This window comes from Acomys minous (genome assembly GCF_964271855.1).
Source record: "Acomys minous genome assembly, chromosome: 6".
In the NCBI taxonomy this organism is placed as follows: Eukaryota; Metazoa; Chordata; class Mammalia; order Rodentia; family Muridae; genus Acomys; species Acomys minous.
In genome coordinates this window covers 74,772,625-74,785,477 of record NC_140487.1, presented here as the reverse complement: position 1 = coordinate 74,785,477, position 12,853 = coordinate 74,772,625, and the positions used below count along the sequence as shown (strand labels likewise).

The 12,853-nt window shown below is 48.5% G+C and overlaps 1 protein-coding gene across 1 annotated transcript in view; it reads right to left on the bottom strand.

The window, feature by feature from the left end:
• PLXNA4 (plexin A4) overlaps positions 1-12,853 on the bottom strand; it is a 452,691-nt gene that overhangs the window by 350,100 nt on the left and 89,738 nt on the right. Inside the window, exon 3 of the mRNA XM_084784426.1 lies at positions 10,617-10,799. Within this exon, the coding sequence (XP_084640552.1) occupies positions 10,617-10,799 (183 nt within the window). The remainder of the gene's footprint in view (positions 1-10,616; positions 10,800-12,853) is intronic.

The following is a 12,853-nucleotide window of genomic DNA, read 5'->3' as shown; positions in this document are numbered from 1 at the left end:
GAAATCTATCACTTTCCCTTGTAAGCTTTTTGCCTACAAAGCCCCGGGAGCCTTCTCTGGAAGGGTGGGAATCTTCTGAAAGGACGCTCAAGAGAGACCCCAGAAGGAAAACCCAGATACGGAAAGGCACTAGGTTGCCATGTTTTGGTAGCCAGAGGGTAGTGCCAAGGAAGTGACCATACCTACCCCCCGCTAATAGACCTGATCTTTGGCTGGCTTGTCCTAAGGGCATCAGATGTACTCAGCAGCTCAACCACACAGACCTGGGCTACCACCCACAAAGAGAGGCTATGAGATGTGCCATCTCCCCTGGCCCGCTTTACCTTAACAAGACTCAACTCCACCCTGAACAGTGGAGGTCACGCCTCCTAGAAAGGACAGCAAGAGTGGGTTGTGGGAAATTGTGTTGCTCTTTCAGATCCTCTGAAGTCTTAAAAGATGTACAGTTGGCTTTAAAATAATTTATGTAAATAACTATGTAGGTCTGTGTATATAATTCAGTTGATAGGATGCTTGCCCAACAGTCACAAAGCCCTGGGTTTGATCCCCAATACTGCATAAATCAGCCATGATAGTGCATGCCTATAGTCTCAGCACTTTGGGAACAGAAGCAGGAGGATCAGAAGTTCAAGACCATCCTCAGCCACATAGTATGTTTGAGCCAGACTGGGCTACATGAAACCTTGCCTCAAACTAATAAACAAACAAACAAACAAACAAACAATGGAGAGATAGATAGATAGACAGACAGATAATTTCATAGGGATTATGCAAACTATTTCGTAAATGCCGCCTCTTCTATTCCCATAGACTCACATTGTCCCCTCCAGGCACCACAATCTGTCTTAAATACCCACTGTTGCCTCAGATCTTGCTAATCCACAGCAGTCCCACCAGACGGCTGAAGTTAAGGCCTGTGACTGGATCTTCCATGCATTAGAAGTCCAGTGCTATAGAACGGCGTGGCTAAGAGGATGAAAGGGAGGAACGTCTGAAAAATATGGAGAAAATAGTAAGAGGCTGGCAATCAGGTGAGGCCTTTAGAAAAAGCAAGAAGGCTGCTTGCCAAAACGTGAAGAGATGCTGACAATGACCAGCAGCCACACTGAACCAGGACCACACATCAGACCTCTGACCCTTGCGCAGCTGCCGTGACTAAGTAAAACCGTCCATCTTCCGAAGGAAGAGAGGCAGGGACACTGGGTGACCTGCCGTGGGCAAAAGAAGCAAAGCCACACATAGCACAGTGTTCCGTAGAATGCTGAGCGAAAGTTTTAATAAGAAAGCAAAGACCAAGTAAGAGTTGAATGCATCCCAGGCCACAGGTCAGTGGTAAGAGAAAAACCAGAGGTTGCTGCTTCCTTAAAACTGTGCCTATCTCTGGTCTCAAGTTCAAGTCCCAGCAACCATATGTTGCCTCATAACCACCTATAATGTGATTGATGCCCTCTTCTGGCCTGCTAGTGTATATACAGGCAGAGCACTGTATACATAATAAATAAATTAATTAAAAAAAAACTGTGCCATCTCCCAACCCGCCCCCCCCAGCCTCCTGCAGCCTCCCCCAGCCTACTGAGGGTTGGAGCTGGGATACAGTAGCTCCTGAATAGGAATTCATCCTGCACAGAGAGGGTCGATGGCACGTGAGTGTCCTGCATATGTAGGAAGCTGTTGTTTCTCAGGGCAGCACCTCCTCCTTTAGCTAAGGCCCTGGCAAACTCAAAGCATGCAGTTCCAACCAAGACACCCTAAAGCTCCAAGCAGGACATTTTTCTTCACTGGGTCTGGTTGCTTTTACAGGGCTTCAGGCCAGGCACAGTGGATGGGCTGATGTTTGCTGTGTTTTAACCTTGGGAATGATAAGGAATGGGCTGCTTCAGGAAGATGTGTCTGTCATGCTTTATTGGATTAAAGGAGTAAGCATTTAGAAACAGGAAAATCAGTTACAATCACCCGAGCCAGAGCCGGGCAGAGAGAAGGTGCAAAGCTGTGGTAAACACACACACACACACACACACACACACACACACACACACACACACACACACGCACACCATACAGATATACATGGACCAGGTACACAAGCCAGGACGACTACCTCCCTCTGGGTCCTGGAGTGAGACTCATCCCACAGGCAGGAACTCAGGCAGAGGCAAAGCCCAGGGTCTTTCCAAGTAAATGAGACTAGGGGCAAACTTTCTGTTAAGCCATATGACCATAGGAGGGAGGCTATACTCTGTACCTAAAGGAAATGCTGAGGAGCACATAATAAACACACAGGAAACAGGTAAACGGATGGCGCTTGTCCCTAGGAGGTACCCACCGTATCCTCTTTCCTGTCATCCAGTCATTCGCCTGACTAGAAGCCTGAAGCCCTGGTCAGGAGGCGGGAATCTTCATGACCCACAGAGCTGTTGATTCAAAGATTGGCTCTGGGTCTTATTCCTCACAGAGTGCCACCCTCTCCCTAGGTGAGCTTCCCCGGAGCTTGCCCCGCTCCCTGGAGGAAAGTGTGGCTCACCTGCTCTGGCCTCTGCCCTTCACTCTCTGACTCTCTGTATGTATACGATCAAAGTTTCAGGACGCAGAAGACGGGCCGAGCCTGGGCCACCACTGTTCACTAACAATTAACCCGAAGACTGAAAGTATTGGTTTTAGTCTCCTTGGTGGCTGCTGTGTGTGGCCAGTGGCCTCCACAGTGACCCTTGGGGATTTCCATCATCTCATGCCCTAATGGAACCCCTCTCCCTGATTGTGAACCCAAGTGCTGGGCTTCCAACAACCAAAGTGGTAAGCTGTCATCTCTGAATCAGATTCCAAAGAAATAATAATGCCTTCTCTCTCTTTCCTTCTCCCTCTCCTTTTTCTTCTCCTCTTCTCCCTCCCTCCCTCTCTCCTTCCCTCCCTCTCCCTCTCCTTCCCTCTCCCACCCCTCCACCTCTTTCTGTCTATCCTCCCTCCCTCCCTCTCTCTCTCTCTCCTCTTGATCTGGAGAACTAAGGGCTCTGCTTCACTAGTGTGCAAACAGTCTTCACGAATGGGTCCACACAGTAGGGCCAACATCCAGTGAGGACCTGAGTGGCCCTGGAAGGAGATGCTCTGCCATTCAGGCCCTGAGTCATGAGACAACTGCAATCTTGCCCAGGGCCTGGACCTTAGCCTGAGAGTGGTCATGAGGCAGAGGACTCAGCCAAGCTGAGCCTGAACCTGGGTCCCTGATCCCTCAGAACTGGGTGGACACACATATTGTTCTAAGATGCTGGGTTTAGAAACAGCTTGTGTTATACAGATAGTGGTGAGCAGTATGGTTGTGTTGCTTGGGCTGGGATAGCAAGTGAAATTAATGTGGGAGAAAGTGCTTAAAAAGTCACTGTGGGTGACCTTTTGTTTTGTTTTGTTTTGGGGTTGTTGTTCTTGTTGTTATTTAGCAATAAACTCAAGCTCCGAGCAAAAACACGACACCACCACAAAGCAAGCAAATGGTGGTCACATTCAAAAACATATCCTAAGGAGAAAAAGATTCTAAGCAGAGCATCAACGGAAGCACCAGCAGGTGGACTGTGACTCAGTCAACCTGATATGGCCTCCTCTTCAAAGCAGTCCAGGAAATCACAGCACTTTCCGGGGATGGAGCCCTTCCCTGGTTCCATCCTTGCTCTGACCCTTCTCACTATTGAGCCCAGCAGGTAAGGGGAGCAACTGCAGGTGGGGCCCTGCTTCTCCTGCCTCCAGCCTCGCCCTTCCTCCCCCATACATCACATCTCTCATCTTCTCCCATCTTTGTTGTCTTGGTTACATGGCCAGACTCCTGATACGATGCTAGTTCCCCCTCCTAATGATACGTTTTTGCAAAGCATAATGTTTTACTTCAATTGCACGTGTCACTGGATAAATTCCTCCAGTGAGCCTGACGTCTGTGTATCAGTTGTCTGAATGTGTGCTGTGATTTGGGGTGGTTTGGCGGCACTTTCTCCAATCTCAATGCCTTCTCGTTTTAATGTATGGTCAGGACCTTTCCACACAAATGTATACACACATACAATTCAAAGACATGGCATGTGTATTGATAAATCCTGACTTGGCCAAACTCCTTTCTAACAACTGTCCTTTAATCATGACCTCTAACACCGATCCCCTGGGGGAGAAGATGGCAGGTGTCCCCAGGCACTGTTTTCTGGGGATTCCAATGTGTGTTTCTGCTGGAAGCCAGAAGAGAAGGCATCAAAGTCTAGCCATAGCTGTCAAGGTGCCTTGAAGGGGGCCGCAGCAGAGACTAAAGTAAAGGCATGGCCTATGCCTGCCTGCTCCAGTCACTTCCAAATGGCCACCTGAGAGCCCCTCAGAGACAGTAGGTGGGCCCATGGGCAGCTGTGAGAGTAAGAGACAGTGAGAAAATAATGGAAAAGGATGGTTGGGGGCTTCCCGGTATCAAGCACATAAAATGTGCTGGACAGGGCATTTCGCTTGGTCATTCCCCTTTCTTACTGGGTGCAACATGAAGACGAAGCTTAAAACACAACAGAAGAGACTAAGATGAAGTGAGTGGAAAGGCCAGAAGCAGACATGTCAACATGAGGCAAACATATTCTGATGATCCAGGCTTGGGATGCTAAAGGCTCAAAGGCCAGTGACAGAATAGCCTGTGTCCCTGGTTAGGGTGCACCCAGAGGACAAGCCTTGATGGCAGCGCCTTCAACCTCAGCTCTTGTACAGAAAGCATAGGTTAAAAGTCATGAGAGTTGAATACTAGCAGAGACCAGGATGAGACACACAAAACAGCAGTGGAAACAATCGCCAGTCTTCCAGGAAGGTCCCCGCCCCCTCACCGAGGAAGGGGCCCAGCACCAGTCTTTTCATGCTCTCTTTCTTTCTGTTTGTTCCTCACTCACACAAACTCCCAATAGCAGCTCAAGGTGGGAAAGTACATAGCACAACCAAGCTGAATGGCCAAACTTGAATCAGCACAGTATGATTTCTGCTCTGCTCCTAGTCAGCACGCAGAGCCTTGGCGCTGGGCTGCCCTAGATTTCAGACACTCCCTCTTATATGCCCAGGTCTACATGGCATGGGCTCAGTTTGCAGTTTATTGATTATAACGAGAAGGGTGTGTGTGTGTGTGTGTGTGTGTGTGTGTGTGTGTGTGTGTATCCACATGCATAAGCCATGGTACATGTGTGGCGGTCAAAGGACAATGTTGGTGGCATCAGTTCTTCCCTAATGTGGGTTTCTGGGGATTGAACTCAGGTTGTCAGGCTTTTGTGGCAAGTCCCATTGGCCTCTGAGACATCTTGCCAAAACCTTGGATTTATTTTTAATTAAAGTAGACTCAAATTTCTAGAGTCTAAAATTTGAAAAGAATTCCTAGATGAATTTAGGGAAGTCTGGAGCTTCAGATATGATACATTTGTGTGTAGTTCAAGTGCTCTCTCTCTCTCTCTCTCTCTCTATCTATCTATCTATCTATCTCTATCTCTCCCTCTCTCCCTCTCTCCCTCTCTCTCTCTCTTCCTCTTCTTCCTCCTCTTTCTCTCTCTCTCTCTTTCTTCCTCCTCCTCCTTCTCTCTGTCTCTCTCTGTCTCTTTCTGTCTCTGTCTCTGTCTCTGTCTGCCTCTGTCTTTCTCTCTCTCTCTCTCTCTCTCTCTCTCTCTCTCTCTCTCTCACACACACACACACACACACACACACACACACACACACACACCACCTACTGTGAGTCCCCATGACCCACCTCAACTTGGGGCTGACTCACCCTTGTAGACCCAGGGAACACAAGCGAATTGGTTTAAAGCTGATCCAGGAAATAAAAGTAAGATGATGAAATCAATCTGTGGAACACTGCTAGGAAGGCTGGGTTGTGTGTTTTACAGTCATACTGACTCCACATGGACATACACACACACACACACACACACACACACACACACACACACACACACATCTCCCGTTCTGAGCAGCTGATCTGGATTGGAGCACGCACCAAACATACACCCTGCTGCAGGCTCTGATATTACTCAGTTCAATTGTCAACTTGACAGGCTTAAGAAATGCCTAGGATGCTAGTGTCTCTATGTGATTCCACAGAGGACTAACTGAGGAGGGCAATACTCATCCTGAGTGAGGGCTGGATCCTTATCTATATAAAAAGGAGAAAGAGGGAAACCCCCTGACCTCCAGCCTTCCTCCTTTCTCTGTATCTTGGCCCACAGGGATCTGAGAAAGCAGTCACCTGCCACCATAGGCAGAGCCAGCCCCACCGCCACCCACTTCCAATCCAAGAGGGTCTGTATCCCCTGCACCGTGAGTCGAATGAAAGCATTCCTCCCTCACATTGCTTCTTGCAGGTATCTGATCACAGCCAGGAGAAGCAGGAATACAGACACATAGCAGAAAGAGCGAGCCAGAGCTCTGCTTAACCAATACGGGAGAGTGCTCCGCCCCTTAGCTGCAAACAGTGCACAACACAGCAGAAAGCACTTGGGAAAGACACGATCACACCTCCAGCGCAAGTTTACGATGTTGTGGCTCACGATGAACGTCATTCTCTCCCTCTGTTGTCAGGCAGTAATTCACTGCTGATCAGCAGCTATAAAATATGATCGCTTGGTGCAAAGAGAGAAAGTGTGTTGCAGCAGAGATGTTTAAGCAACAAATTTTTTAATCTAGATACCCCCAACATTCACACAGACACCCTAAAGCAAATCAAGATGGTGTTTGCTTCGTGGATTTTGCCTGCAGATGAAATTTTAACAGGCTATGGCTTCCTCTGAGTTCCTGGGCACCTCCTGATGATTTCAGCATTTATATGCCAGATTTTTTAACAGAGCATGCCTTTCATGTTCACCACAGGAAAAGTCTGCCAAACACACACACACACACATACACACACACACACACATGCATACACACACACACACACACACACACACACACACACACACCAGAGAACACAAAAGACATCCAAATTGGCACTCTCTTCACCTCCTTTCCCCCTTGCCTCATGTGATGTGCACTCAAGGAGTGAAATTATGGTCATCAAAGGCAAGGCTGCAAATAATTGGAACCCATACCTTTCAAACAAAATGAAAAGTCAGTAATCTGGAGGGCAGCCTACGGATAGCTGGAGTCTGGCTCCCAGGTCCCTAAAGCCCACAGCCAACTTCCCTTACTCGCAGCAACCACCCAAGCCCTTCCCGCCCACCTTGCCCATTCCGAGTGCCCTGTCATGCTGCAGAGAACTCTGAAAGGCCCTTGTACGCTCAGGAGATTATTACAGGGTGGAAAACGCCAACTCTGTAATTACGGTCGCTGTATGATTGTCATTATTCTTATACCCAAGGCTCGGTGGCTCACAAAACTTGCTGCAAAGTTCAGCTGCAGCCTCCAGCAGACTGTGGCTGGGCCTCTGCCCAGAAAGGTGGCGGTGGGTCTGATAACCTCTGGGAAACGCAAATCAGAGTTATTGCAGGGAAAGGGGCGTGGTGCCCTTGAGCTACTGGCGGTGGGAAGTTCTATTGTCTAGGAAAATAAACAAACGGGCCACTTTCACTTTTTATTATTTCAAACAACAGACGACGTGGCTGCCCTGCCTTCCCTTTCCAACTCAGACTGTCCCCTGGGCTGGCTATGCTGAGTCTGCAGAAGCAAGCACCAGGGTCGTGCAAAGCTATTAAGCGGCTGCCACTCTGAACCTGTGGAGCAGAAAGTTTGGCTGCCTGGGTGGTGAGCCCCACCCCCCACCCCAGGAGAAGGGTCGGCTCATTCCGCACCCCCCCCAATGCGACACCTCTACTCCTAGCTTTCAGATATTTACGCCTCACCAGCCCCACCACTGTTGTGGAAATTAAATATAACATCCCAGGTGGTTGAAGCTGGACCATTCTTACACAAACCCATGTGAAGGGAAGATGGGAAAGGCAAGCCTGCCTGTGGCTGAGAACACCCCAAGTTTCCTACCATGTGTTGCCTGTCATTCGTGCATGGCTCTGCCCCCCCCCCCCGCTCCGCCCCATGGCCCTCAGAAGGGTGGTTTCTGGGCATCTGTTCACCCACATCCTGGGTCATACCCTTACTCATGGAGCTGGGTGACATTGAGTTTTGATGGCAGGGGACAGGCTTCGGCACTGTTCTAAATCATTTCAGATTTACGGTGCAGTTGAGTCGGGGGGGGGGGGGGAAACACGTATTTTGTTTTCTCTTATGCAGAACTTTCCACATTCCTGTCACTGGCAACACAGTCTAAACAGCTCCAGAACTGACATAAAATTATTCCTCATCCAGGGGCTATTCTGTCTGGAAAGCAAGTCTGAGATTCCATGGGTAGCAGTCTTTTAGGGTGATGAAGAAAGTGGCTTCTCTGCTGTACTAAGATGGGGCTCACCAGTGAAAAGCATTAAAGCAACCCAAAGTGCTTGTGTGCTTACTCTCAAAACGCTTCGTCTCTCTATGGGAGCTGATGCAGCCAGTCAGTAGACACTCATTGTATGAGTTGCACAGGGTGATTGTTTAGGACCATGTATCATCACTATCACAAAACACCCGAGACAATTAACTTATAAAGAGAGCATGGGTGATCTGGACTCACAGTTTAAAAGATTCCAATCTAATTTCACTTGGCCTCATTGTTTTGGGCCATTGCAAGTTGATACAATATGACCACAACAGCATGCAATGTAGGGGTGGGGGAGGGAGGTTACATCATTAGTCAAGAAACAAAGAGAAAATAAAATGAAGGGATGAGATTAGGTCATCCTATTCAAGGACAAGACCTGATGACCTCAGGGTCTTGTACCAGCCCCCATCCGCAAAGGTTTCACCATCTCCCAGTAGGGCCAAGCATTTTACAGATGATCTAAACCATAACAAGCCTCTGGGATTTAGAAATCACTTTTCCAGTGAAGTGAATAGCCAGCGGAGAGTCCTCCTTAATAGCCATCGGAGAGTCCTCCTTAATAGCCAGCAGAGAGTCCTCCTTAATAGCCAGCAGAGATATCCACAAGGTGCTTGACTACAAGAAAGCTCACAAGATTCTCTTCCTGGTTTTATCCAGGCCCACTGGACAGATGGTCAACAAATTTGGGGACCCGATTTCCTAGCCCACTCAAAAACGTGAAGCCTCAGCCAGAAAGAAGGGAAAGCTGGCCACATCTCCTACAGCAATGAAGCGATGATTGACATGGCTCAAGAGGGAGCCTGAAAGGAAGAAGCAGGCAGGTGACGGCAATTAGACACTGGCGCTATTTGAAGACCAACACCTTGCTGCTCATTCTCTGGGCATCTACAGAACTCAGTTCAATGCACAGGTAGAAATCCCTGGGAGATACGGCAGTGAGAAGGAATTCAATTATGCTTGACGCATAAAGGGCAGGGACCCAGGAAATACAATTCTTGAGCATGTACAGACAATGGGCAAATTACCTTTCAGCTGTGCCGCTGACGACAGAACACGGGTATGAGGTGTGAGACTAGGTACTCAGTACCACGTGTGCTTTCTTCTGAGTACCTTGGCACTCTAATGGCAGACCCTGTTTTCTTTTCCATATATTCCATAATTATTCTGTATACCTGCCACTCACTCCCAATCCTGTGTCACATGTCCTCCACACTGTTACATTCCAGACCTACAAGCTATGCTTGGATATCAAGTCCACAGGAAGGGAATGATTGCTGTGGCATTACATGATAAGATGGTAGAGTAGACATAGCCTTCGAGACTTACATGGACTATGTTCTTACTCAGGGCCATTCGGAGTTAATGCCAAGACACAAATCAAAAGGAAAGAAGAGATCAAGGTTCAGTCTTCATCCTTTTACTTAGTCTGAATCACACGGTATTTGGAAAATGCCAAGGAATACCTAAGTCAGACAAGCTAAAGAGCACTTAATAATCAGCCAACTGAGAGCAGGACTTCCAGAGTTAGAAAGACACTTAACCCCATCAACGATAGCTCATAATAGAGCCACTTCCAACCCCCTGAGGATCCATGGCTGAGAACATTTCTGAATGGGCAGGTACACTTGATGCTGCCAATGAGCCAAGGTTGTCCATTGTGCCAGGACAAGGGTCACAGGCCAAGTTCTCAGACCATATGATGCCATCCATCCATAAGCCACTTCTTTGCTGCCACTGCAGCCATGGCGCCCTCCTCCCACAAGCTGGCTCTTAGCCCCATTAGCAGCTCTCAAGCAGGTCTGCACATGGCTCCATCTGTTCCCTGAATGAATTCCAGATGGATGCACCAGCCCATAAGGGCTGGAACAAGAGGAACGGGCACAGCCCTCCCCCAGTCCACCTTCTCCAGCCACCTAGACTTAATAGAGCCCTTGCCTAAGGGCATGAGGCCAAGTGGAACAGAATACACCATTTGGAACCACCTAGCAAGGCTGGGCTAACAATTCTCATGTGCCTGCCAGCTCTGGAGAAGAGTCAGTCCACCCACTCATGCAGCCTGGTTCCCATCACAGCCTACAAATGAAGGCAGAGAAAGGCCACACAACTGCCATCACCTCAACGGCAGCGTATCTCCTCAGCTCAAGTCTGTCCCCCCAGCCCACCAGGCCCATGACAGTGGGAACAGACTGTCTTCACAGTAATCAAAGCAATCGCATCTCATTCCTACCTTCTTTAGCTTGCCACTTTTGGTGCCCACGAAGGCCAGAGAGTGATTCTTGTAGACATAGGCGATGACAGACGTCATGCGGTCCCTGTCTTCAGTGAAGACCGGAATGCCACGTACCATTTCAGACACTCCCAGAGGGGCATTCATATCCAGGCCGCAGAAGTTGTCATCAATGGTTAGGAGCTGAAAATTAAATTAAATGGGAGAAATATTAGAAAAGAGCAAGGGTTGGGGGGGATGGATAACAAAAGTGTGAAACCAGGAAAATCCAGAGCCAGCCGACTTCTTAGCAATAAACTTACTTATTGCAAATCCTTCCTTTTTTTTTTTTTTTTTTTTTTTGCATTAAAAGCTCAGCTGCAGAGAAGCTAGATGGTTTCTCCAAATTCTCCAAGCAGACAGCTGCAAGCCTGCAGCAGCAACACAGATAGATCCTTGGAGGTACCTCTCACTGTGGACCACAGCATCCAACCCCTCATAACTCCATCCTGGCGGATCTGATGGGTCCATCTTCATGGTCACATGGCCCCACAAACAACTGGGCTCTTGTGTAAGAGAGACGTGGCCTCCATGACTGTGTCTACATAATGACTTGGAAGCAGATGTGCTGGTGAAAGTTCACGAGGATAGAGTGAAGTCTGCACAGGTGAAGTGTGTCCAATGGGATCACAGAGGCCCGCCCAGATGATCAGCAAAGGAGCAGGTTTGTACCTGTTTATGCTGCTACCCTCAGGCTCCCTGTCTCCTAGAACACAGTGAGCAGAGGCAGCAGTAGCCGTGTCAGGCCTATAGCAACCTTTGCCAGGACATCATCTGTGGACCGAGTTCCCCAAGATGCTCCACATAATCTCCTAGGAAACAGCCTACTGCTATGGGAGTCATAGAAAAGACCTTAAGAAGGAAAGCACCTGCTCTCAAGCTTTCCCAAACATCTCATTCTCAAGCCAACATACACTTCTGAGCACTGTCTAAACAGAAGGCTCTTCAACAGCCTATGACACAAACGACCCAACTGTTCTCCAGACTCCAAGAAATACAACCTCCAGGGGTCAAGGGTCAAGAGAGAGGACTCCGGGGCCAGTTTTTTAGTCTTTCCACTCAATCTTTATTCTTTTCATACTAGGCTTCCAGTTGCTTCCCAACAGAGGGGACTCCATGCAACAGTGGGGTCTTTTCTGGGTTCTGTTGTGCCCTGGAGGGCACAATGGCGCTACAGTGACTGATAAGCACTCTCACACCCCTCTCAAACAATTCTGGGTTGGCCGTTGGCTCTCGCTTCTCTAGGGTGCTGGGAACGTACTGGATTTCTGCTCCTTTCTTGGAAGCACTGTGTGACCTCAGTAGACTTACTCTGTCTTCCTGTGGTTTTCACTCCCCAGACTATAAAGATGAAGGGCGCAGTCCCCGTCTTTTGATGGGCTATCGTAAAGCCTATCAAGCTCAGGCCTGTAAACGTCCTCTTTGCACCTTCCAGAGAAGGGAATGAAATAAAATACAAGGTGTCGCTCTTTTAAAGGCTTAAATCCAGTCAAAGCAAGAGGCATCTGGGGAGCAGCAGGCAGGCTCCTGCCAACACCGCCCTGTGAAAGTGGCTAGCTCAGCTCTCGAGGGCCTGGGGCTCTTGCATTCCTTTCCTGAAGAGGAGCGGGCATAAGCATCATAGAGGGAGGTCAGCGTACTGAACAGCTCTCTAACCTCTCCCCTTCGTCCACATGTGGAACAAATGTCTGCCCGGTGTCTGTGGTTGGCTCCAGCCTCTGCTACATGCAGCTGGTCCAATAGATCGGATCCAACAAAACTCCCTCCCCGTTTCCCCTATTTAAAAACAAAAAAACAAAAAAACAAAAAACCCACAGCAGTGACATTTATGATGAGGCTTCAAGATCCAGTCTCACCTGCAACTTTCTTCCAATCTTGAGAAAATGAGAAAGGAGACAGGTGGTAGGGGAAAGGTGGATAGGAATAATGGGGGTTAAGAGACTATGGTGTCGCTATGGCAACACGCCAGGTGTTCCCAGGGCAGCCCAGAGCATCCAAAAATCTCATAGTCCTTGAATGTTGCCTATTCCAATTCACAAAGAATCCAAGTCCCTAATCTTCCCAGCGTATGTTGTGATACAAAGATCTCTGCTACCAGCAAAGTTTGTGTTCTGCCTATTTTTGACCCGTCTTCCTGGTAGCTGAAAGCTGAATGGCCATCTATTCTAAATAAGGGGAAACTGAGGCAGGAGGCAGAG